The sequence below is a fragment of the Prunus avium genome, chromosome 6, assembly GCF_965620075.1.
Source record: "Prunus avium chromosome 6, drPruAviu1.hap1.1, whole genome shotgun sequence".
NCBI classification, from domain to species: Eukaryota; Viridiplantae; Streptophyta; class Magnoliopsida; order Rosales; family Rosaceae; genus Prunus; species Prunus avium.
The window spans coordinates 33,181,056-33,206,369 of record NC_142289.1 but is presented as its reverse complement, the minus strand read 5'-3'; the positions used below and the strand labels follow the sequence as shown (position 1 = coordinate 33,206,369).

General features: G+C 37.8%; 3 protein-coding genes, 1 non-coding gene and 1 pseudogene across 4 annotated transcripts; 4 read left to right on the top strand and 1 right to left on the bottom strand.

Moving 5' to 3' along the window:
- LOC148294065 (small nucleolar RNA R71) lies at nucleotides 1-107 on the top strand. The gene has a single exon (XR_015836864.1). It is a non-coding gene; the product is annotated as a small nucleolar RNA R71 (small nucleolar RNA).
- Nucleotides 108-6,236: 6,129 nt separating this feature from the next.
- LOC110744558 (cytochrome P450 93B2-like) lies at nucleotides 6,237-8,637 on the top strand. The gene is given in 3 exon segments (XM_021944550.2): nucleotides 6,237-7,219; nucleotides 7,868-7,930; nucleotides 7,932-8,637. Coding segments are annotated over 3 exon segments (1,605 nt in total). The 5' UTR covers nucleotides 6,237-6,289; the 3' UTR covers nucleotides 8,544-8,637.
- A 3,462-nt stretch (nucleotides 8,638-12,099) lies between these two features.
- LOC110744552 (Tetratricopeptide repeat (TPR)-like superfamily protein) lies at nucleotides 12,100-14,340 on the top strand. Its single transcript, XM_021944545.2, has one exon. The coding sequence runs from the start codon at nucleotides 12,192-12,194 to the stop codon at nucleotides 13,593-13,595; it is 1,404 nt and encodes a 467-aa protein (XP_021800237.2). The 5' UTR covers nucleotides 12,100-12,191; the 3' UTR covers nucleotides 13,596-14,340.
- Nucleotides 14,341-14,691: 351 nt separating this feature from the next.
- LOC110744557 (dirigent protein 25 pseudogene) lies at nucleotides 14,692-15,843 on the top strand (annotated as a pseudogene).
- A 5,905-nt stretch (nucleotides 15,844-21,748) lies between these two features.
- On the bottom strand, nucleotides 21,749-23,143 carry LOC110744555 (Chloroplast-targeted copper chaperone protein). Its single transcript, XM_021944547.2, has 3 exons — nucleotides 22,521-23,143; nucleotides 22,355-22,430; nucleotides 21,749-22,069 (listed from the first exon to the last, which is right to left on the bottom strand). The coding sequence occupies exons 1-3, from the start codon at nucleotides 23,022-23,024 to the stop codon at nucleotides 21,912-21,914; spliced, it is 738 nt and encodes a 245-aa protein (XP_021800239.1). The 5' UTR covers nucleotides 23,025-23,143; the 3' UTR covers nucleotides 21,749-21,911.
- Nucleotides 23,144-25,314: the final 2,171 nt, after the last annotated feature.

Genomic DNA, 25,314 nt, shown 5'->3' with positions numbered 1-25,314 from the left:
ATCCCATGATGAGGACATTGGTTGAGCAACCCATTGAATTTCTCCCATGCTTCACAAAACGATTCATCATCTTGCTGTGCAAATAACAAGATCTTGTCCCTAAGCATGTCGGTCTTTTGCGTGGAGAAGTATTTCTCCAGGAACTTCTTTTGAATGGCAGACCATGTAGTGAGTGAACCAGGCTTCAAAGAATTCAACCAATACTTCGCCTTATCCTTTAAAGTGTATGGAAACACTCTCATTCGAAGTTGATCTTCTGTCACACCTGTCAAGGGAAAAGAACTCACAACATTAAAAATATCCTTTATATGAGTCAATGGATCTTCATTAGGTAAACCATAAAAGGAAGGCAGCATATTAAGATGAGAAGATTTAAGCTCATAATTTTGAGCTACAGTGGGCAGCAAAATGCTTGAAGGAGATGCTGGAATTGTTGGGATATCAAGTTCTCCCATGAACTCAATGGCAGCCATCATTTCTTCTTCTTCTTGGTCTGAACTTGCTTCCGAATTTGAAAGTGAAGAACCGGGAAGTTCAGTGTGGAGAGCAAGACTTGTAAATGTAGCAAGAGCTTGCTCTTTTGCAGTTGACAACTCCCTTTCTAGACGATTCTGAATTTCAGAGGTCACTCGTCTGGGTTGCAATGATGGTCCTGCGTTCAAAGATCTAGAACGTTGGAACGAAGACCTCACTTGTTCAAGTAATGGATTTTTAGACATAAACTACCTGAAACAGAAAATTAGATTAATTAGAAACACTAAAAAGAATAGGGTAACCTTGGGCACATAACCAGGGAAGAACTTTCGTTCAGTCCCCGGCAACGGCGCCAAAATTTGTTGTTAATATTATGTTAACTCGCAATTGTACGGGGCAATTAGTAGTATAGCAAGACAAGTACGAGGTCGTACCCACGAAGACTGAGAAGTTAAAACTAGTTATGTACTTAGATTACCAAATTCAAGAAAGTAGGAGGTTATGTCTAAAACAGAATTTAGAACAAGAGTGGTTGTGATTGTTGAACAAAAGAAGCAAAATGAAATTGCAAACAAAAACAAGTAAACAAATGTAACAAAGAGTGGTTTTAAGAGTTGGAAAACAGATTTTGAGACTAGGGCATTCGAATCACCATAACAATTCAATTCTGGGTTATAAAGATTCAAGTAACAAGTCTAATTCAGATTCAAAGATTGATTCTAGCTAAAGTATGATTAGGCCATGGTGTTTGGTCCTAACCTTGTGTTCCTAATTCCCTAATTTGATCATTTGTTGTCTAACCTAAAATTAAGCATTAGGAACCCATTAAGCATAGAAGAACATTTTAAACAACCAAGTATGTATCTAATCCCTGTTGTCGAATGTCCATACATACTCTTCCTATTCATAGTTCAATTCGAATTAAAGCATGGTGTATACTCTTAATTCAAACCAAGATAGTTAACAAACAAGTTCTAATGGTGATCAATCATTCAAACAAGCATGTTAACTTATAAGCATAATGAATAAGAACATGAATCATGAATCAAACTTGAAACTCCAAACTTATAAACCCAGAATATTCATGTTAGGTTACATCGAAGCCCTAGTTATGGATTTAGCTACTCATAATGGAAAAGAGACTTGAACAGAAATGAGAAAACATAATGAATGCAATAAGAGTAGAAAAACCCTTTTTCTGAAGTTCTTGTGGTGTCCAAGGCTTCTCCAAGTGCTTCTCCACTTCTAATGCTTCTCCAAGAGCTTCCCCACTTCTAGAAAGATGTATGAAGGATATGGAGGTGATTTGGGATGAGTTTGAGTGAGTGGTGATGGCTAAGGAAGATGAAATTCGTAGGGAAATGGAAGAGAAGTTTGCTGGAGTTGTTTTGGTGATTGTTGGAGTGTTTGGGATTGTGAGAGTGTTTGAGGATGGTTGGAGTGAATTGTGGGGTTGTGAATCCCAAGATTTGTTGTGTCTTGAATGTGGAATGGATGTGGTATTTATAGGGAGAGGGGAGTGATAAATCTGAATTCAATATGGCTAATGCATTCAACACTTGCATTATACAATCTAAATTGGTTGATGCACTTCACTAATGCATACAACACTTGCAATATAAAATCTGAATTGGTTGATGCACTTCACCAATAAATCCCACCAGCAGCCCTAGCTCATCTTCATGTCACCATGACCAAGCTTCCAACAAGCTCAATAGCTCATGCCTAGCTCACCATGACCAAGCTTCCAACCAGAAACAATAGCTCATCCTGAGGTCAGCATGACCAGCAACTTCAAGGGCTTACGAATTGGGCTTCCCTTAAGCAAATTAAGACTTTAAGCACTCAAACTTGAAATTCAGAATGTCTTCTTTCCAGCCATATATCATTTGGGCCAATCCAAGGTCGGAGGAGGAAGTTAAGGCCAAAACAAATTGCTAACTCATTTTGCGCGCTGATAAAATCCATCCTGAGCATGGCTCTGTGTTTGCTAGGTAACAGACTCCATATTTATCCAATGGGGCTGAATTTTGGATATGTTATAGTACACACCTATTGGAACAACTCTCATGAAGAATTCTGCCTCATCCGAGCTGTGTAGATTGCTGAAACAAAGCTTGCAATATGACCCACGAAACTGGACTGGCAAGAGGCTGTAGGAAAAATGAGTTTGTCTTTAAGCTCTTCTTCCATTCATCCAAATTAGGCCTTAACATGCTTGAATTGCATGAATTATGCTCTCTTGCTCTATTGGCCTACAAAACACACAAAGGGAGGGAAATAACTTAGAATTATAGGAACTAAGCAAAAGAAGTAAGTAAATTGGGCATGTATATGTATGAAATTATGAGCTTAACAACGCTCCAACTTCTTTTTCACATTAGCGTTGCAAACACAACCTCCCAAAAACAGCAGCAACGCCTTGTGCTATGTAAGTCATTCTATCTATCTATTTTCTTCTTCTATCTTCTGTCTTCACATTCATCACAAAACAAAGTACGGTCATGGATAAAGACTTTTGTGGAGATTAAATATTTTTTTTTTGGTAGTATGAAGATTATGCAGGTTATTATTATTTGATTGTTTACTAGTTACATAAGTGAAAGATATATATTTATTGGAGTTTATTTTTTCATTTGAAATTGGCTCTGGACAAAGGTGTTATTAACATTATCATTGAATTGGGCTCTTGCTGTTCATCTTATTTAGCATATTAATTCCTCATGTTTACACCGCCTTACTGGTTTATTGCATGATTAGTTTGGTCTTCTTAGCCAATTTGAGAATTATATATGTGCTATGGTGAAAATATACAGGGCATTTTAGTAATCAAATTAATTTGGATTTGGATTTATGAAAATTAGTAAACAATAACAATGGGAATCAACCCCATTCCTTTGCTAATTCCATATGTTTAGTAAACAACTTAAAGGGAATGATTCTTCCCATATCAATTCAATAGTTTCCCGATTCTTGAATTATCTGATTCCTTATTTTCTCATGCTCTCAAACCAAAATAACCATCACCCAATTCTTTGCTGAAATCACAATCAAAGCTGAAAAAATCTGCGTCAAGACCCATATTATATATATATCATCCTTTCATAAGAGTTAAAACTTTAACCAAATAATTCAAACCACGAAACTTAAGAACAAGAAACCAAAAGAAAAAATTCCAGACACAGTCCAGCTACATATGTAGGAAACAAACAAATGTTCTTCAAACACTATACCAAAGACAAAGACAACAGTATCTAGGCCAACATCGTTTGAACACATGAAGGTTCAGACTGACGGCGTTGACATCGTCGTTGGTTGGGCTTCAACGTGGCTGTCAAAGAGACAATCGGATCTGTATGAACAATGTCGGCGTCGGTTGGGCTTCACATATAAAAAACTCTGATATGAAAAGGATTTCAATAGAAGGTTGAGAGATGGAAGCTTTCCAATTGAGTCTCATAAATAAAACCCAAAACCATTCCTGAAATTAAACCCACATGAAAACTTCAAAAAACAAAACCTTTACCTTTCTAAGGGGAGATGCGGTTCAGACCTGAAATTAAACCCTACAATGAAATAGTAGCCCACGAAAAGGATAAGGCCAGACAACAACTGGTCTTCAAGGGAGAGCGGGAAGAAGGAGAAGAAGGAAGAGAAGAGAGAGGGATGGAAAAAAAGAAAAGAAAAAAGAGAGATATGGGAGACGCGCAAAAGAGGAAGAAGAGGAAAAAATTGCAGAGTGACAGAGGAATAAGCAGGAAAAAAAGAAAGAGAGAGAGAAGAAGGAAAAAATAAATAAAAAGAGAGGAAGAGATGGAAAGTGACGGAAGGAAGAAGAAGATGGGAAAAAAATAAAAAAATGAAGGCGTTGGGAGAGATGAGATACGGGGAGAATAAAAATTATAAAAGAAAGATAAAGAGGGGTTGGTTTAGGCACATCTTCAGATTGCACATGCATGCTCTCACATTTTTTCTTTTGGGATATTTGTAGAAATATCACCTGAATTTTTACCTTAGTTTTAATTTGTCACTTTAAAAAAAAAATTAATAGAAATGTGACTTGAATTTTTCAAAATCTATAATTTGTCATCTGACTTTAACATCATCCAATTTTTCATCCATGATTAAGGGTATTTTAGTCTTTTCATTTTTAAGGGTGGTTTAAAAATAGAAAATTGTATATATTTTAAAATAAACCATTAAAAATCAAGATTCTTTCCTACCAAACATTAAAAAATTGAAAATTGCATTTTTTTTCAATCCCCCTGTCGTCTCTCTCTATTCTCCCTTCCTCCCCAACCACACCTCCCCTTTCCTCTGTTTTTTTTTTCTCCCCCAAGACCTGAGCACCCTATCCCCATCCCCACCCTCCCCCTCTCCAGCATTCATGAGGTGACGGCCTGTGAATGAGTATATTGGTGCAAGAGTTCTATATATATCATCAGTTAAAATGACTGTGTTCAGTTTTGAATTTCATCTCTGCATACTTAGAAACATGCCCTTTAAAATTTGTTGCTGTTAGTTAAGCTAGGGATTATATTGAACCCTAGAAATGTTAATACAAGATCTATTCAAAAAAGAAATGTTAATACAAGTGGGAACCCTACCTATTAATACAAGTGGAGAGGGTGGGGATGGGGTGCTCAGGTCTTGGGGGAGAAAAAAAACGGAGGAGAGGGGAGTGTGGTTGGAGAGGAAGGGAGAATAGAGAGAGATGACAGGGGGATGGAAAAAAAAAAAAACAATTTTCAATTTTTTAATGTTAAGTAGGAAAGAATCTTGATTTTTAATGGTTTATTTTAAAATATATACAATTTTCTATTTTAAAACCACCTTTAAAAATGAAAAGACTAAAATACCCTTAATCATGGATGAAAAATTGGATGATATTTAAGTCAGATGACAAATTATAGATTTTGAAAAATTAAGATGACATTTCTCTTTAAAAAAAAATTTAAGGTGACAAATTGAAACTAAGGTATAAGTTCAAGTGACATTTCTACAAATATCCTTTTTTTTTATATAATATTTATTATTTAGAGTAACCATTACTAATTATATAGAGGGAAGGGAAAAGAGCCTTGGTTGGTGAGAAAGATTCCATCCATATATTTTTATTAAATTACCATTGTAAATATTTTATTATGGGAAAGATTATCCTCTTATATTTTATGACATTATTACTATTCATGTGTCAGCTACAACCAAATTTATTATATTTAAATCATTAGACACAAATAATAGTGACTAATTTGATTAAGAGCGTTTGCTACCCATAATTGTCACCAAAATAAATTAATTACTTAAAAAAATGTGACTATTGCATCTTTTTTTTTTGTAGTGAATACTCATGGAACTGTATGTGCTAAACATTTTGAAATTTAAAAAAATTATTGTGTGTGAGTAGTTAAATTTGCAATAAATTTCAAAATTTAGGAGGGAAGAATTCAACGCAATAAATTGAGGAAATCAGCATTTAATACAGTCAAATCATAGGATAAACTATAACTATGGGTAATTTTGGAATATGAAAAGTATAATAAATCAAATTTTAAGCTTAATTAGGTCACTTGCTGAGTTGGATCCTAATCATCGGATTTTACTTATAATAAACTGGGTTTTCTTCATAGAAAAATAAGACGATGGATTGTAGGTAAGAAAATATTAGTTTAAGGGGGAAAGCCACATTTTCTATATAAAATATTCCATATTAGTACCATATTTTGGTCTTTAAATAAGAGAAGAATATTGGTCAAACAAGAACAAACAATCCCATTACACAGTTAGCCAGTCTTCTCACAACTAAGCTATAGCCATGGCACTTGAGCTAGTCCTACTCATGATCCTCTTTCTTCTCTTAGCTATCCCTCTTCTTCTCTTCCCAACCCTAACCTCCAAAATATTCCAAACCCACCTTCACATCCCTCCAAGCCCCTTAGCTCTACCCATCATAGGCCACTTCCACCACCTCGGCCCTCTCATCCACCGCACCTTCCACAACCTCTCTCTCCGCTTCGGCCCCTTATTCTCCCTCCGCCTCGGCTCGCTCCAATGCGTTGTCGTTTCCTCACCGGACCTAGCGAAAGAGTTCCTCAGCACCCATGAGCTCTCCTTCATATCCCATGCTCAGTCCCTCGCCATTGAAAGCATGACCTACAATGCTTCCCTTGCATTTGCACCCTATGGACCTTACTGGAAGTTCATCAGGAAACTGACAGTGAACAAGCTTCTAGGAAACCGTAGCATCAACTTAGTTTCCATTCGAACCCAAGAGTATCTTAGGCTTCTGAGGTTCTTGGCCAAGAAAGCTGAGAGTGGTGAAGCTGTGAATCTCACGGAGGAGTTTCCGAAGCTTTGGAACAATGTGACCTTGCATATGATTGTTGGGAATCGGGGTTTGAGTGCCGAAGGTAGGGCGGCGCGGGAGGAGGAGGCCGCGGTGGTGGTGCGGCAGGCCACAAGGCTTTTGGGAGAGGTGAGTTTGTGTGATATTTTTTGGGTTTGTAAGAAGTTGGATTTGGGAGGGTTTGTAAAGAGAATTGAGGAGACGCATAGGAGGTTTGATCTGTTGGTGGAGAAGGTAATTAGAGAACGAGAAGAATTGAGAAAGAAGGAGCGGATGGAAGAACATGGTGGAGAGGAGGAGGAGGAAGTCAAGGATTTTCTTGATACTTTGCTGGATATGTTGGAGGATGGGAGTGCTGAGGTTGAATTTACAAGAGTTCACCTTAAGGCTCTAATTACGGTAATGATATCTATCTATAATTCTTTATTTACGTGTGGGGAGATTTAAGATAAAAAATTATGTATATGAACACAGGAATAGATAAGCTGATGGTCTTCAAGTTTTCTTTTCATCGCATATAACACAACAAGAAACCTATGGGGAAACGTAGGTAGAACCCATCGCCATGAGCTTGAACTCTGTTGAGGTTTTATATGTTGAAGAAAATAAAGATTGATAATTAAATTTGAAGAATTTTAATTTACATGTGAGCTCAACACAGTCGATGCATGTCACGCCTCCTAGTAGTTTAGATTAGTTTAAATAGATTATCGCTTGTATTAATTTTATAGAGATAAAATCAATTACATGCTTGGAACTTTATTTATTTTTCCAGTCGTTGATTCTTCATAATGATTACAACTTTGCTTCTCCATATTCTTGGTGTATGTAGAAATGTATTCTGTGACTTTAAAAAATTATATGAATTTTTTTTTCAATATTTTAGGAGGGCAAAGTGCAGATATTATATTGCATTGGTATACTGTATATGAGTTACTTGCCTCTTGACAATGTTGAAAGATTTTAATATAATTATCAATGAACCTTATATTCTAGATCTAGGATAATGTTTTACTTTACTAAAAACAACATAAATATTCTTTTCAGGATTTATTCACGGTTGGAACAGACACAAATGCAATTGCACTAGAGTGGGCATTGGCAGAGCTCAACCAACCATCCAAGAGTGCTCAAGAAAGCAAGGGAGGAGATTGATCGAGCAGTCGGAAATCGACGAGTAGTCGGAGAATCGGATGTTCCAAATCTTCCATACATCCAAGCCATCATAAAAGAAACATTTAGACTACACCCAACAGTGCCTTTGGTCATAAGAAAATGTGTACAACAATGTAAGATTGGGGGATATGACATCCCTACAAACACAATGCTATATGTGAATGTTTGGGCCATTGGAAGGGACCCAAAGAACTATGAAAGCCCACTGGACTTCTGGCCTGAAAGATTCTTGCAACTCGGTGAGGACGATGGCCAGATAAGTGCAGTGAATGTTGATGTTAGGGGCCAACATTTTCAACTCATGCCATTTGGGTCTGGGAGGAGGAAGTGTCCTGGTATGAACATGACCATGAAAATGTTGCCTGGGGTACTTGCGGCTTTGATTCAGTGCTTCGATTGGAAGGTTGATGGGTCTGATTGCAAGAAGATGAATGGTGATGATGTTCTTGAAATGGATGAACGGCCGGGATTTACTGCTCCGAGGGCGCATGATCTTGTGTGTGTTCCTGTTGTTCGCTTCAGCCCACTCAACATCCTTGACCCATAAGGCAAACTTTTTTATTTATATGTTGGTCAAAAAAATATTCTGAAAGTTTGTTGTGTGTGTTGTAGTAATACCCGTAAAGGGAAAATAACTTTAATGTATCTTTATATTTTACAGCTTTATGAGAAAGAAATGCTTCTGTTTTCCTTAGTTCTAATGGGAAAAAATAGTAAATGATAAGGCTAACAAAGTAATGCTTATTTTGATATTATGTGGCAAGGAGATTTTGAGGTTAGAGTTTAATGTTAATGATCATTGGTTTAGGGTATGTTGTACAGACATTGACTTATGTTTCATTTGAGAGAGAGAGAGAGAGAGAGTTTTTTTTAAAAAGGCATGCATCTTTGTATGGTGTTAAGAATATGAGATAATTTTTAAAATATATTTTGTAAAATTATAGAATTACCCTCCTTAACGGGTGAATTGACCCGACACGACCCGTTAGCTTAACGGGTGGCTAACGGGTGTTGAGGCCCAAAAAATTCAGGGTTGGGCCCAAATAAATTCCCGGCCTAGTGCGACACCATATTAAGAAAAGACCAGGTTCGGAGCACGCGAAATTCGTCATGCACGCTTGCACGAGCCACGACCACGTGCCATGCCAAATAAATATGCAATCCGCCACGCTATAGCCTATAAAATGCACTGGCTCTACGAGCCCAAGCTAATTATCCAGTCAAGCATCATATCCCTTTTCAAAGACGATAAAATTAAAGCACGCCAATCGACATGCTATGCCAAGCAGGAAATCATTGTTTCACACTCAACCACGCTACAAGCTTAAGTGGGTCCAAGCCACACAAATGCCTGGGGCTTGCTGAGTGGGTTGTGGCATGGATGGTAACGAACTTTCATGAGGCCCATTGATGAGCCAAGAAACGGAAGTTTTGGGCCGCTTGGGAGCCCCGAAACTCAAGCCCGTTTCTTGAGCCCTAATATATGGGTAAGTATAAAAGAGAGGAAAAGGGAGCCCAATACCCTAGGAAATTAGCCTATCAACATAAATAAAATAGCCCATCATTCAAGCCCATTCCCTTGGTAGGCTAACCAATCACTTTAGCAAAAGCCCAAGCAGCTAAGAAAGTATCCATAGTCTCCAGCACTTAGCTGGAAACGTAAACCACTATGAAAGCCAAAAGTGTTATGTCAGTGAGCTGCTGGGAGGCTCCAGCACATGGGCTAAGAACGAACACCAATGTGGAACACGCAAAAAACCAAGGGATATTAGCACACGTAGGAGCCAAGGCACCCTTCAAACCAGTGTACATACCCATTTCTTTCCCCTAATCAGATCTAGCCATGGAAGAGGGGAGAAAAGAATGAAAGATGGCTGAAAATGGGAGTCAGCCACTGAAACAACTGCAGGAAAAGCCTAGAGCTCCCCAAACCCTGTTTTTGTGCGATTGGGTAGAGAGAATTTCACCAAATAGGATGATTCAAAGGAAGAGAAGAGAAAGGGAGGGAGAGATTTGGTGGATTGGGGAGGAACCATCTAGGGTTTCTTGGGAAGAAGGAGCTTCCAGCGCTTATAAAAAGAGGCATTTCCTACCCATCATCTCAACACACATTCAGAGAGCAAGCTTCATCTCTCACCCTGAAATCTCTGCAATTTTGAGCCCTATTGCTCCATCTCCTCCCCTTTTCCTCTTCTGTTAAAGCATTTCAGAGCTTGACAGAGTTTTCATCAAGTTGTCGGAAACTACTCAATACACTCATTATATCCCCATCTCTCTCTCTCTCTTCAACAAATCCTCTTAGAATCCATTCCCCCTTGTCTTAAAACCCTTGTTTCTCATAGGGGTGTTGGGGTCTTTTCCGTCGAAAGGCTCGTCCGGGCTTGTTGATTCTCGAACCGCCATAGAGTGGTGGATTAAGCCTTCGTTGCCCCTTTTTCTGAGTTAGCGAGGACTAGGCCCAAAGCATCCCGAGGAAAAAGCATTTCCCAGGGGAGTACTCTGTTCTTCTACCAGCGGCTGCGTGTTTGATGTTGACGTTTCCGGCAGCTTGACGAAAAGTTGAAGATGACTTGCTGATATAGATCTGAGATTATATTAGCTTGGCATGAGAACTTGGAGTGTGGGAGCTAAAGATTCACAAGTTTAGCAAATGAGAATGCATGTGCTTGGCTTGGTGTTGGATATGCTTGAGTTTGGGGTGTTGATGATTTGTTATTTGTGGCTCTAGCTATGGCTATGGCTATGGCTATGGGGATTTAAGAGTTTCAAGAGGAGGATGGGAGGAAAAGCTTGAGGCTTGAAGGCTATGGTATTTATAGCTTGGAAGGGTATGAGGAGGAAGAAAAATCTTGGTTGTGATGGTTGAGGAATGGTTGGGATGACTGCTGGAATGCTTGCAGCAGCCAAAGGGAGAAAGGAAAGTGGTTCGATGGTTGCTGGCGGCTTGAGCAACCAAGAGATGTTGGTTGACAGCTACTGGGATGCTTGCAGCAGTCAAAAGATGGAGGTTGATGGCTGGGATGGCTGCTGGAATGCTTGGAGCAGCCAAAAAGAGAAAAGAATATGAGTTCTCATGGTTGTTGAGAAGCTTGCAACAACCAAGAGAGGCTGGTTTTGGCTGGGAAAATGCCTCCCAATTTATAGAGGGGGAAGGCTCTCTTTGGTTTCCAATAGGTAAAAGGAAGTGTTGGAACTAGTTTATTTCCTATGGGTAAAAGGGAGCATTGGGACATTCTTATTTTCAATGAGTAAAGCTAAGCATTGGAAAATGACTATTTCCAACGGGTAAAGGGAAGTGTCAGAATTGGCTTGTTTCCAATGGGTAATAGGGAGTGCTGGAAAAAGCTTATTTTCAACGGGTAAAGCTAGGTATTTGGAAAATGACTATTTCCTATTGATAAAAGGAAATGCTTGGAAAATATCTCATTTGCTTACCCACATTGGAGAACTCTAAGTAATGGGCTTGGACTTTGGTGCTCCCAAGTAGCTAGCCCAAAGTCTCCATTATCCAAGAGATTCCGTGGGCCTTGTGGACCTCCGTAACCTTCCACACCACAATCCCTCATGCAAGCCCCGTAACCACATGACTTGGGTTCATGTAAACGTGATAGGTTATTGATATATAAAAAATGTATTATTGGCTTCGCATGGCATGGACACTATTATTTATTTAATGAATTAATTCCCAAAATACAGCTTGGATTAATTCATGACCAACATTATATTTTATATCGGGCGTTAAATGTCTTTGGGCTTCTCGTGACTTTTTTGGGCCTCAACAAGGGGCAATTTTCACATATTTGGCTCTTTATAGCAGCCCAGGCCCGCAGTAGCTGCCGAAATGAAAAAGCCTCCACAACGGGTTCACCCGATTTCAACCCGACCCACTAAGCTCAACCCAAACACTAATAACTTGATGTGAATTTGTGTCGTGTTAACAGGTCGTGTGCAATATTGTCGAGTCTAAGTTAAACGATCAAATGTTTGATTTTAGGTAAAATAATGGAACAGGAACATTAATGTATTGCCAATCCTTTCATTTTGTGTCATTTATTATCTTTAAGCTTTATATTATTATTATTATAAAATTCAGTATGAAATGAAGAGCAGAGATATAACTGGGTTTTAGTCTAACTAAAGCACAGAGATAAAATAAATCCTGGCGACAAACAAATTGTTCCCTTTTCCCGGTTCCATGTTCCATTCAAGAGCCAGAGCGATCAATCAAGCACATGCAAACCTTCTTCGCCATTGCAGCAATCCCATACAAGCCCAACAGCCGTACCACACTTTCCGTCCCAACAAACCCAAGACCAAGCCCCGCCGCGAACGACTTCACAGAGACACCACAAAGCTTCGCAGGCCCATCCCTTTCGTCTCCGATGTCAAAGAAGTTGAAGATCCAGAAGAAGCCTTGTCTCTGTTCTACGAGTACCACCAAATGGGCTTCAAGCATGACTACCCTTCTTACTCTGCTCTTCTCTACAAGCTCGTTCGTTCTCGAAACTTTGAAGCCGTCGAGACCATTCTCGGCCATGTACGAGATCGAAACATTCATTGCAAAGATACCCTTTTCATTGCTCTGATTCAACATTATGGGAAGGCCAATTTGGTAGAGAAAGCCATTGAGCTTTTTAACCAGATGCCTTCTTTTAATTGTGTCCGTACATTGCAGGCCTTCAATGCCCTCCTTAATGTGCTTGTTGATAGCGGAAGGTTTTTGGAAGCGGATGAGATTTTTGGTCGAAGTTCTAAAATGGGTTTTCGGCCGAATTCGATTTCGTATAATATTATGATGAAGGGGTGGCTTCAAAAGGGTGACGGGGAAGAAGCTTGCAAGGTGTTTGATGAAATGCTTGAGAAAAAAGTGCAACCTAGTGTTGTGACATATAATAGTCTTATAGGGTTTTTTGGTAGGAAGGGTGAGTTGGAAAAAGCTAATGGTTTGCTTGAGGACATGAAACAGAAAGGGAAGTACCCAAATGCTGTAACATATGCATTGTTGATGGAAGGTTTCTGCATGCTAGGAAAGCATGAGGAAGCAAAGAAGATGATGTTTGATATGGAGTATCGGGGTTGTAAACCACGGCTTCTGAATTATGGTGTTTTGATGAGTGATCTTGGAAGGAGAGGAAAGATTGATGAGGCAAAATCTTTACTTCAAGAGATGAAGAAAAGGCGGTTTAAGCCAGATGTAGTGCTGTATAACATATTGATTAACTTTCTGTGCAAGGAAGGTAGGGCTGCAGAGGCTTATAAAGTCTTGATTGAAATGCAAGTTGGAGGCTGTGTGCCTAATGCAGCTACATACAGGATGATGGTTGACGGGTTTTGTAAGATTGAAGATTTTGAGGGAGGTTTGAAGGTTTTGATTGCAATGTTGACAAGTAGACATTGTCCTCGTTTAGAAACATTTGAATGTTTGGTTACGGGTCTAATAAAGTGTGGGAAAATTGATGATGCTTGTGTTGTTTTGGAGGAGATGGAAAAGAGAAATATGCAATTTTGTTTTGAAGCTTGGGAAGCTCTAGTTGTGGCTGCTTGTGGTGAGAATGTTGTTGCAGGGGAGGTTGTGACTGAACTAATCTCTGTCCATTAATGGTCATCAAGGAAGAAATGAACACATGCCATTTTGGCGTGACTTCTGTAGCTCTTTCAAGCCCCCCATCCCGCACGGAGACAACTCAATAAAGATTGATGGCAAGCCCCTTGTCCCACATTTTTAATGGGTGCTTTTAGCAATGATTGAGCTTTACCATCCTGGAGAGTCGTACTAATATCGTATGATAGTTTAGTTCTATGGAAAAAGAAAAAAGAAAAACTTTATCCACAAGAGAATCATAGTGCTGCTTGACCCATGGCTTGGAGCAAGAAGAAATGTGCTCGTTTGGCTGATGGGAAGGAGAATTTTTTTTCTAAGGTATTGGAAGCTCTAGTCTGTGATGCTTGTAAAACAGAACTAAGCTATGCCCACTGGTAGGCTTCACCAGAAAGAGGAAACTTTGTTTAAGAATTGAAACATTTCATCAATATAATGGGTGGTTGATGCCAAATGTAGTTTTCAGAAGGGTCACTATGCTTGCGGTTGTTCAAATAAAGGTTAGATAAGCAATGTAAGCTGAGCTAAATCTATGACCACTGCGGTATTCAGGGAAGAGAGGAAGTTTTGTTCAAGAATTGAACTGTTGATGCGAGCAAAGTGTTGTTTCTGGGGAAGCTCTAGTTAGGAATGCTCCTGGTGCAAATAGAGGTTTGACAGGCATGTAAAATTGAAGTTATCTTTACCCACTTGTGGGCTTCGGGGAAGAGAGGAAGCTTTATAAAAGTTTGTCAATATTTTGGAATGTCGATGCCAAGTTCTTTGTCTAACTTTTAATGGGGGAACATAACTGCTGACCATGAAAATGCATATCTTACCTCTATTTCGGTTTTTGAGTTAATGTGCAGTAAAAAGTTACCTTGTCTCTGTGCCGATGAAGAAATATAAATTCTGAAATTAAAAAATTGTTGGCTTGTTCTTCTTTTCTTGCTATGAATTTACTAGACAACATGGAGATTAGCAGAAGCAAAAATATTACTGATCCAAGAATTAAAAAATTAATTAAACTTAAGAAGAAAGAGGAGTTGGTCATCACTGCTTATAAGTCCTAAACAAAACTAAGGTTTTAATTAAGTGTACATTAAGTATCAACCAATACATCAGTACCAGAAACGCAAGTCCACCTACTCCATGTTATCAACTCCATCTCATGATTTAAACTTGAACTTCTTAAAACTCTTAGTATATATTGCCAGCCAAACTGCCTTGACTCATCATCAATCCATCAAACAAAACATTCTCAAGATCACAAACTGTTCTTATATTTTCTCCCTTTCCTCCCAATCCCATGGCAACCCGAAAGTCGATTCCCTTGCCCCTCAAGCTAAAAATCTGGCTACTTCTTCTTGCTCTAGCCATTCCATCCATCACCCCAGCCCGAATCCTGGATGAGGAAAACCCTGCAACCCCTCAGGAACCTGATACAACTCCAACACAAACACCTCTTTCCAATGTTGCTCCTGCTGCAGCTACTAGTGCCACAGTTTCCAATTCAGAGGCCTACCATCCATTAACGTTCTTCCTGCATGACATTATTGGTGGATCAAACCCCTCAGCCACAGCAGTCACTGGGATAGTGACCAATCCAGCAGTCAATGGCCAAGTCCCCTTTGCCAAACCCAATGGAGCAGTTGTCCCAATTGGGAATGGCATTCCTCAGAACAACAACAACAATGGAATTATCAACAACAACAATGTCCCCTTCTTCACTGGCCTTGGTGGAAACACAGCTAGCAACTTGATCCAAAACAATGGGAACAACAACATCATCGGCGGCAACGGGCTCCCATACCTAAATGGGGCTCAGCTCCCTCCAGGCATAACCCTTCAAAAGCTCATGTTTGGGACACTCACAGTGTTTGATGATGAGCTGACTGAAGGGCATGAGCTTGGCTCTGGCTTGCTTGGCAAGGCACAAGGGTTCTATGTGGCAAGTTCTGAAGATGGCAGCAGCCAGACCATTGCTTTCACTGCCATGTTTCAGAGTGGTAGTTATGCTGACAGCCTCACCTTCTTCGGTGTTCATCGCGTGGCAGCATCGGAGTCTCATCTTGCAGTCATGGGAGGCACCGGAAAGTATCTCAATGCAAAGGGCCATGCTCTGGTCAAGACCATTCCTGCTACAAATCAGCATAATACCGATGGAGTAGACACTGTGCTGCAGTTTACTGTGTATCTTACTTACTAGTGTGTGCTGAGATTTTAAAAGAAGTTATTATGTGTTTGCTAAATGTAATCTCTGCACCAGAGATGTATGTGATCAGGAAGGATTTGTGATTTAAATTGCACAAATGATTGTATTTCAATGCAAATCAGGTATGCTTCTAAAGTAAACATTAATCAGAGATTAATTCCTTTTCAACTACCTTGGCCTTCACCACCGTCCAATACTACAAAGTTCCTGGGATCTTCCATTGAGTTTTCCTTTTTCGCAAGTTCTAAAACAATTTAACTAGTCTCCTACTTAGGTTGAGAGATGGGAATTGCATTGATCAAATACAATTGCCTCGCTTTAGATAAGTACCTAACTAATGTTTATCATTTTGCACAGCACCGAGGTGTTTGAACATAAAATTCACACATGTAGGATCAAAGTGGTTAAATTCGAGACAGTATGAGTGAAACAAGAAGGGCGGAAACACATGGAGCCCAACAATGAATAGGTGCCAAGAGGTGGAACTTTTGTTAGCCATTTTGTGTTTGTAGGTGTATTGTAATTGTATTAGTTAAAACATGAAAGTGGATTCAACAAGTACAAGAACAACAGTGGAGCAGATGTAGCTGTGAAGTGTAATTGGTTGACCAAACCTTATTATCCCCTATGATGGAGTTGCTCTGAGAACATGTGTATTTGTAATCGGGTCTAAGCACCCTGGCCCACCAAAAGCATACCATGTGGACCCAACATAATATTTTGGCCCTGAACGAGCTTTTAAAGATCAAGTGGCCCATCTACGATTGGGTTGGTTAAAAAGAATGTGACCCAAGATTAATGGGTTCAGTTCAACTCATTGCAGGGCTTCATCAACCATAGAAGCAAACACCAATTGTTCGTGGTCAGGTTAGAAAATATCCAATACACAATGGAGGACATATTAAGGCGCAAAGAGGTCTTTGCCGGAAAAATCATTCTAGGTGCTTCAAATTGCCCATTTGCTTAGCTAGTGATAATGCACTGCAGGTGTACAAATTACCTTATTTCCATTTTCAGCATAAATATCTTTGTCCTTTTACTTTCATTTATTTTTATATTACTCCATTTACTTAAGTTTACAATGTAAATAAGGAAGTACCCCCATTTGGATTCAAATAAAAATATTAGAAAATCAAATTCCCACCAAATCAAAATATGAAAAATCGATTTTAGTGCAAAATAAGATTTAGGCTAAAAATGATGGCTCATTAAGTCAATATGTACTTCATAATCCCATAATATCAAGTTTTCCTACTTGATGTGTAAGAAATAAAAGCCACCAAAAATTATCTTGAGAAAATGATTATTTCGAAAAACCATTTTTCATACTTAGTCAATATTTTTACATAAAACAATTTTTCATATATGATATGAATGCATGAAGGGATCTAAGGTCAATCTAGGTGAAAAGCCTTAGATGTTCAATCCACAAAGACTTTTTCGCCTAAAAAAATTGCACATCCACTAAAAAATTCCTAGGTCCGTTAGTGCCAATACATGATGGAGAACCCTCCACTGAAGCTTGATAGTTAAAATAATGGTGGTGGCAAGTTGCAACCAACAATGGTGTACCAATTACTCACTTTTACCAATTCAACATAATAGCAACTTAGTAGTAGGATTCGATAAAGGGAATATTGTTTGCACTTTCAAATAACTAAAATCATTTCTTGCAACGTTTGATAGAAAAATTTGAAAGTGGTTCCAGATTATAAAGCTCTTACAAAAAGAACTCTTATGAGTAAAAGTGATTCCTACAAAAATGCTCTCAAATGAGTAATAAGTATACACTAATTATGTGCCTTTGATTTGGGTCGCTCTTTCGTTCACACGAGGAGAGCCTTGACGGCTAGGGTTAGGGTTTCTTCAGTTTTCTTTACTCATTCTCTGGGCCGTCTCTCTCAATCTTCTCTTATTGTCTCTTTGGGTTCTTCTTGGTGTATTGGGTACAACGTTTTTTTGCTCTTTTGTTCTCAATGAGGTGGCTGCGTCCGCTTCCTTTCTGGGTTCCCAAGGAGCCAGTCACTGGTGAGGGGTCTCCATCTTAACGCTATGGAGATGGCTATTGCCTCTTCTGCTCAAGAGGGTGACAAGTATGCGGCACTAAATGGGAATCAGAAGTGTGTGAAAACTGGTGTTGAGCATCTGATTGTATGTGGCATGGCTTTTTCTGGTAAATGTAGTTTTTGTATCGAAAATTTTCTTGACAAGGCGGAAGAGACCAGCCTTGAGGGGTCTCCAAGGTCTCCCTAATAATTCTCTTATGGAATGTTCGTGGGCTTGGCAACTGATGAACATTCCTACTATGAAGATATTTCTTCAGGCTAAGAGGCCAATCTTGGTCTCCCTCGCTTGTCAGTTGGGGTTCTGGATCAAGAAAATTGGAGATGGTGGTTGGTGTTTGGTTGGACCTGTTATGATGCTCACAATACGTTTTTGACTCTGTACGAAGAACTATGATGCTTTCTTTAGATCATAAGAGGCTTTCTTTGACAATATATGCGTAGTGATGGAATGTGTTTCAATGGTTTTGCGGTTGGGTGATTGGCTGGATCTATTCTGATACACATAGTACATTTTTGACTCTGTACGAAGAACTATGATGCTTTTTTCTAGATCATGGGAAGACTTCTTTGACATTAGGTGATAGTTGAGTAGAGAATGATGCCTCTCCCCCCAACCCAGCAAAAAAACTTTCTTGTAAACGGGTATAGCATTTTTTTGTCATCTCCGGCCAAAAATGAAAGGACACGTGAAAAAGTTATCATGTGTATCATTGTGCTATTAGCGTAGGATAGCAAAATTGCTATTCCGTTACAAGAAAGTCTCTCTCCCCAACCCAAACCAAACATACACATCGCATTTAATTCCAAGTTTTCTATTCTCCATGCCCTAGCAAAATTTTCAAATGCGAGCAATAACTAACATATGGAAAACTAGTTCCAAGTTTTAAGCTTTTTACGTCAAAAGTAGCTCTCATGTCTCAAAAAGGAGAGGAACCTAACAAAATTGTTTTGGATAACAAATGGATATCATAAAAAATTTCTAAGTGTTTGGACCGTTTCCTACCACCATCATTGTCAGCCCTTTTTTCTTTGTCTTTCTTTCAGCTATGTTTTGCATTATAATACGCAGCCGCAAGCTGTTCTTCATGTGCCTCAGTTAAACTCTCTTTGGGATTTATATTTAGCACTGTACAAACGATTTTGCACATCATAAATACATCTAACCAATCTAACTAAATCTTAAACCCTAAATGCCTAAGAATAATTTAAGAAACAATATCTTTTTTTATCATAAGTACAATGTAAGCAAAATATCATATTTCAAATTTGGGTGAAATATCGTTTTTACAAATGAAAAGCAACATGGCTAGGTAGACATGAGCCCCGTCATCGATATCTTTGTTGTGGCTAAAGATAGTGGTGGATCTAAGATTTTTAGATAGTCCAAATGTAAAACTTAACTGTAAATAGCTTTGTAGGGGCTTAGTCCAAGGCCATAGATAAAGATGTTTCTATGTCCAAACAGTTCCTTAGAAAACGAAAAAGAATAAATTTTCATGCCGATCACCATTAAAGTTGCACCGACCATATACCAAAATTTTCTACACAGAAACATATTTTATGATATGAAAGGCTTAATAGGTGTGGATGACTTTCCTAATGTCTTGATATTTTCTTTTCCGGCCTTCTCCAGTAGTCTCAGTCAAAGAAATTAAAGTCACCAAACATCCGGAAAAGGAAGATAAAAAAAAACATTCAGAGAATTGGAATTTTGCTTGCTTCCAAATCCAACCAATTGATATTACAAAACTCTTTTGCCTCAGTTGGTCAGCGGAAAGAGATTATATAGTTTGAAAAGCAAAAGAGAAAAAGGATACCCGACCAAAACAAAAAAGCAAGACCATTGAAAGAAAACAAAAATTAAAATTAGAAGAAGAAGCATGAAGCATGAAATCAAGCTAAAGTATTGCATAGCTTGTTGTCTTCATTTGGTTTATTGTAAGGAAGGTATATTGGGATACAGAGAGATATATTACACATACTGTTTCGACGAAATGTACTCTAACGAATAAAGTGGAGACTGAGTGTAACTAAACCAAATGATCGTTAATTTAACTGTTTAAATGCTTGAAAATTAATATTTTCTTTTAAAGAAAAAAATTATATCCGTTCCAATTATATATGGGATAATCTTGTGAGAGGGTTCATTTCCACCATCCAATTCTGACCGCCGATGTTTAAATAGATGAGAATTGACCACTTACATCACTTATGTGATGGTACAATCCAGAAGACAGAATTTAGAAGATAGAAGAAGAAGAAGAAGAAACAAAAAATAAAAAGTGGTTCTTGTCCCAAGCAATAAGATGTCGTTGAGTGCCGACCATGATGCCACCGCATGCATTTCTCTATTTGCAGACATTATATCATTCTTTGTATTTTTCATTTTGTTATTTTTCCACGCCAACAAAACCCACTACACTACTGCATCATATCATTGGCTCAAAAATGTCGTGTGTAGAACAGAAGCTGGGTGATCAATCCGATCACTTAGGGTCCGTTTGGTATTCTAGTTTGATCCAATTTTATAATGAGAGATTCACTATTATACCCAATATAGGAGTCCAAATTATAAATAAAAAAAACCCTATATGAAATGCACTTTAGAAACACATCCAAAGTCCATTTACAACATAATAAAAAGGCTTTTAACTTCTTTTAAATTATAAAAACTCATTGATTTCTTAAAACAAACTCAACCCCAAAACCTCATAAAAAAAAACCCAAAACACTCAATAGGGCATCAAAGTAATTTAATAATCAAAATTAAATTCAATAGGGCCAGCTGTCATTTTTTGGGTTTATTTTGGGTTTGTTTATAGAAATGAAATGGTGTAGGGTTTATTTATATTATTAGTGCTAAGAATGGGTACATGACTAAATATCTCTTTTATAAACTTAAAAACATATTTGAAGTCCAAATCCACAAAAACTGTAGGCCAATTTTTTAAAACCGGAACCAAAAATAAAAATAAAAAACACCCTCATTATTGAAATTCTCATTTTACAATTTTTCTCCTCTCTCCTTCTCTCCACACACACACACTCTCTCTCTCTCTCTCTCTCCTTTTCTTTTGTTAATTTTAATTTGGGAATCTAGGGTTTCTGATTTTAATTTTAATTTTTTTTGGATCTTAAAAATAGTTTGGAGTTCAATACCAAACATGTTTTTAGATTTTAAAATTAGTAATTAAAAATAAATCATCATTTTTTAGTAGGATACCAAACGTGCCTTATTTATTTATGCAGATTCTCCACACACATCATTCATGTCAATAATTTTCTAACTTCATCCCCCCTAAACGAGTATATTTTTGTTTTACCAAAAAATTTTGACATTAATATGCGGGGATCCCTTGTCATTCGTAATAAAATTGTTTTTCTAATTGAACCCTAATGTTAAATTAAATTTTAGTTTCGATCATTTGCAAATAAGGACATGATACAAATGCAACGAATGCAAGAGTTCTATGACTTGTTCTTTAAAAGAGTCGAACAATTTGAGGCAAAATTAATGTAGGAATATTCCAATTCCATCTACTTACATGGTGGTGGTTGATATAATAAGTACAAATATCATAATGCTCAAAACTGAAAAGAGGTAAAGTGGTGGGTGTGTGGGGCTGTTAAGTGCTCTCTGTTTTTTTCCCATGCCTCGATCCATCGAGTGGTACAAAGAGCAATTGAATGTTGGCAGTCCACGACCATGTTCTTGACATGGAAAGCAGTAAACAATAAGATACCTTGCTCAGAGTTGACAGAAGGAGCAGGATTTCAAACTCATAGATTATAAAGAAAAAGATAACATTTAGAAGGACGTAACCATAAAGAAAGAGACTTTGATTCAGATCCCATCAAAAAGAGATGAGAGTTTTGCATCTGCATAACGGATATATTAAACATGATTATTATTAATTCATTAGATATTAATTAGTTAAACAACTAGTTATCATACAAATTACAAAACACACACCCTGGGAATTTCAAATTTGGCAGAGAATATAATTAACAACAAGAAAAGAGGAAAAAAAAAACTGAGTTCATTTATTTGTGAATTCATGCTGACCATCGAGAGGATGGTGATGATGTTGTTGGAGAAGGCCAGAGCTGAGCTTTCTTCACCTTGGAGACACTAGAGAGCACACCTAATGGGGTAACATCTCCAATGACTGTGACCTTTTTGGTTGGAAAATCTATACTAAATGAAGTCACTCCTGCAGAAATTACCCACATCAATTGTTGTCTCAAATTTTTTATCTTCAACAAACATTTACATATTATGTTGTAATTTGAATTACGCTTTTACAAAGGAACAACTTGAAATTATCTGACAACATAACATGTTATAATATCTAACGATCGAGAGAATATTCTATGCATTTTAATATGAAAAATAAACTAATTTGGTTTGAAGCACTAAGAAAACAACATGCATATATAGGAAATTAAAAGTAGTTAATCAAATCTCTATCTACTAATTGAGAAGACTAATTATATACCTTCCATTTTAGAAAGATGCTTTCTCACTTTTCCTTCACAACCCTTGCAATGAAGTGACACCCTCAAAACAACAACCTACAATTATGTCAAATAACTTCTGATGCATGCCTTCAAGTCTCCAAAAGCAAATATTAAAAAGAAAAAAAAAAAAAATTATTATGTTACCTGATGACGAGAACGAGTGGAAGAAGACCTTAAAGCAGGAGAGTGATCATTTGAGGTCATCAACCGTCTAGGCTTAGAGGGCACTTGGGGAGGGAGCAATATTGTATTAGCAGAAACATTCCGATCGGCCTCAGATAACCAGCCGACGAAGGGCGAGTCGCTTAAAAGATACCGAGAAGAAGAAGAACCATTGAGGCTCCTAGCCCTTGTTAAGTCATGAATGTCAGCAGAGCTTTTTCTACGTACCTGAGTTTGTGCACTAGAAAAACTCTTCCTGCATTTCTCATAAAATGGTTTGGGATCAATTGGTAGCTGAGATGAGCAAGGGACATGGTGATGGTGAGTTTGATTGTGAGGCTGGTTTTTGGGTCGATCATGAAGACGATGATGAGGATGAGGATGATCAACGGGTGCGGGGCCTAGGCGGACCATGGCATGTTGTTCCATGCTAGAGCAAATGGCTGTGGAAGCTGGAGAAGCACAGAAAATATCCAGTCCTTTCATGGTTAATTGATCTGAGAATAACTTGGGAGAAATGGTTTAGGTTTCGTTTGGTGAAGGCTGAAGAGAAGTTATTACAGAGAAATAGAAGGATCGATTTTCTTCAAAATGAGGGCAACTAAGTGTGTTTTTAAAGTTGGTCGATGAGATAGAGAGACAGAAAAAAGATGTTGGTACTGATCGGGCCCCACAACAAGGAATAGAGGACGATAATACTTCAGAAGATATGTGATTCATGATTCATCTGGTCCTTCGAAGTTTTATTTTTTTCTTGATTGAATATTTTGTTTACAATATAATTGAGAGGTGGGGTTAACTAAAGTTGTGTTCATCTTTATCTGGTATGATTACAACCACTACTAGTACCATGAAGCTAGGCTAAAACTATATGAATTACTTCTATTATTGTTACATCATTGTTTCTTTCTTTTATTTATATATAAGAATCATTGCCATAGAGTATGAATATGCTTATGTTGGAGAAATTCCTCAGTCCGGCAGGTGAACTACCACATCCTGTTAGTTCGACATATCAAACAAGATTTATCACTAATCTGTGTCCGTGGTTTTAAAATGATGTAGTTAATTTATGCTAATCAAAGCATTAGCCTAAGCATCTTTCCACCAGATCTCCAGAATTCATAGATATTTGTTTAAACCTTTGATATCTAGATATCGAAACAAAAAAACAAGATCGACTCGCTGTAACTTATGTCCACTTCTTGCGATATGGAATAGGAACTCCAAAATAATTATAGGCCTTGAGTTTAAAATGTGCCCAAATTCTGTCCACTTATTGCAACATGGAATCAAAACTTGAAAAAAATAAGTATTCTTTGAGTTTAAAAAGTACCCAAATTCCAGGATAAGCGACAAAGCAATGGTCAATAATGCTTGGATGTGACCAAATTCGTGTAACTGCGGGAAGGTGGCAATGGGTCAAAGAATGATATAATTTTGCAATTTTACATCATCATAATATTGGATCTAACTGCATACATGTGACCTTACTCAGTAGAGAAACTCTCATGCAACAAGGGATAGCACCTTTAGCTATCTTCGGTCAATAATGCAATGAAATGTAGGATAATTCTTTCACATATCATTGTGTTATTGGCTAGAAATAGCAAAACAATATTATCCCTGTTACAAATAAGTGCTTTTTGCTTACTCGGCTTGAAAGAATCTGTCTTGTTACACCCTTTTGTTGGTTTATCCTTCATAGCTCAATCTACAAAAATTGGTCCATATGAGTATGGACATTACCAAATTAGTCTTTTACCATTGATTTCAGTAAAAAAAAAAAATTGGAAAATTGCGCCGTATGGCTGAGTTGTGTTCCATCAAAGAGTGGCATGGCGGCCAATGGGTTCCCACCACAGTGGTGGTGGATTCCCCCTTCCCCCCATGGCACCCAGGATCGAACCCCAGTGAGGTTTCTTTCCTCCAATGTAACCAAAAAAAAAGAGTGGCATGGCGATGGCGGCAGTCCAACCATTTTGTGACATCTCTTTTCCTGTATGATAAAAATAACCATCGATTGCCTTCTGATTAGCTGGAAATTGCATGCATCAATTGCCTTGTAATAATTTTCCATGTAAAAGCTTCTTTAACAATGGGTGTAAATGGGCATCCACCATTACCTTAATTAATGTTACAAAGTTTTGATATCTGCAAGATATCAATGGGCCTACGGCTGATTGTAATGATGATATATACTTTCCTTGTTCTTGCAAAGAAATGCTAGAAAACCACATACCCCATTCACTAGGGTCCTTAATACGTTTATCTCCTTCTAAATTATATGCAATTATAATGTTGTATGATAATCGAAGCCGTTCATATTCGAAGGCATTATTGTTGAGGATCATTTCTGCTTGAAATGAAAAAATTAATCAAATTAAAAATCATTTAGTCATTTTATTTATAGTGAATCGCTTCATTGAAATAATATTTCATGACATATATAAGATGCTGTGTTTTGAAGAAAGAAAAAAATTGTTGACGAGAGAAGGTAAAAATGGACCCTATATATTGATTAGGATCAAAGTATCATATCATGTGATAGTATTAAGATCAAAATATCACAAAAATGTTTGGATTTATGTCGGCAAAAAAAATCAATTAGACTTTTACTGTGTGGGCCTCATAATCACGTGGTTAAACATTTGTTATATAGTGTGTGTGGACCTCCTCACTGAACATTTTGTTTTATAATCACGCGATTAAAGATGCGGGTCTTTCATTTTAGTGGAAGGTATAAGGCTCCTTTAATTGTTTTAATTTCTTTCTT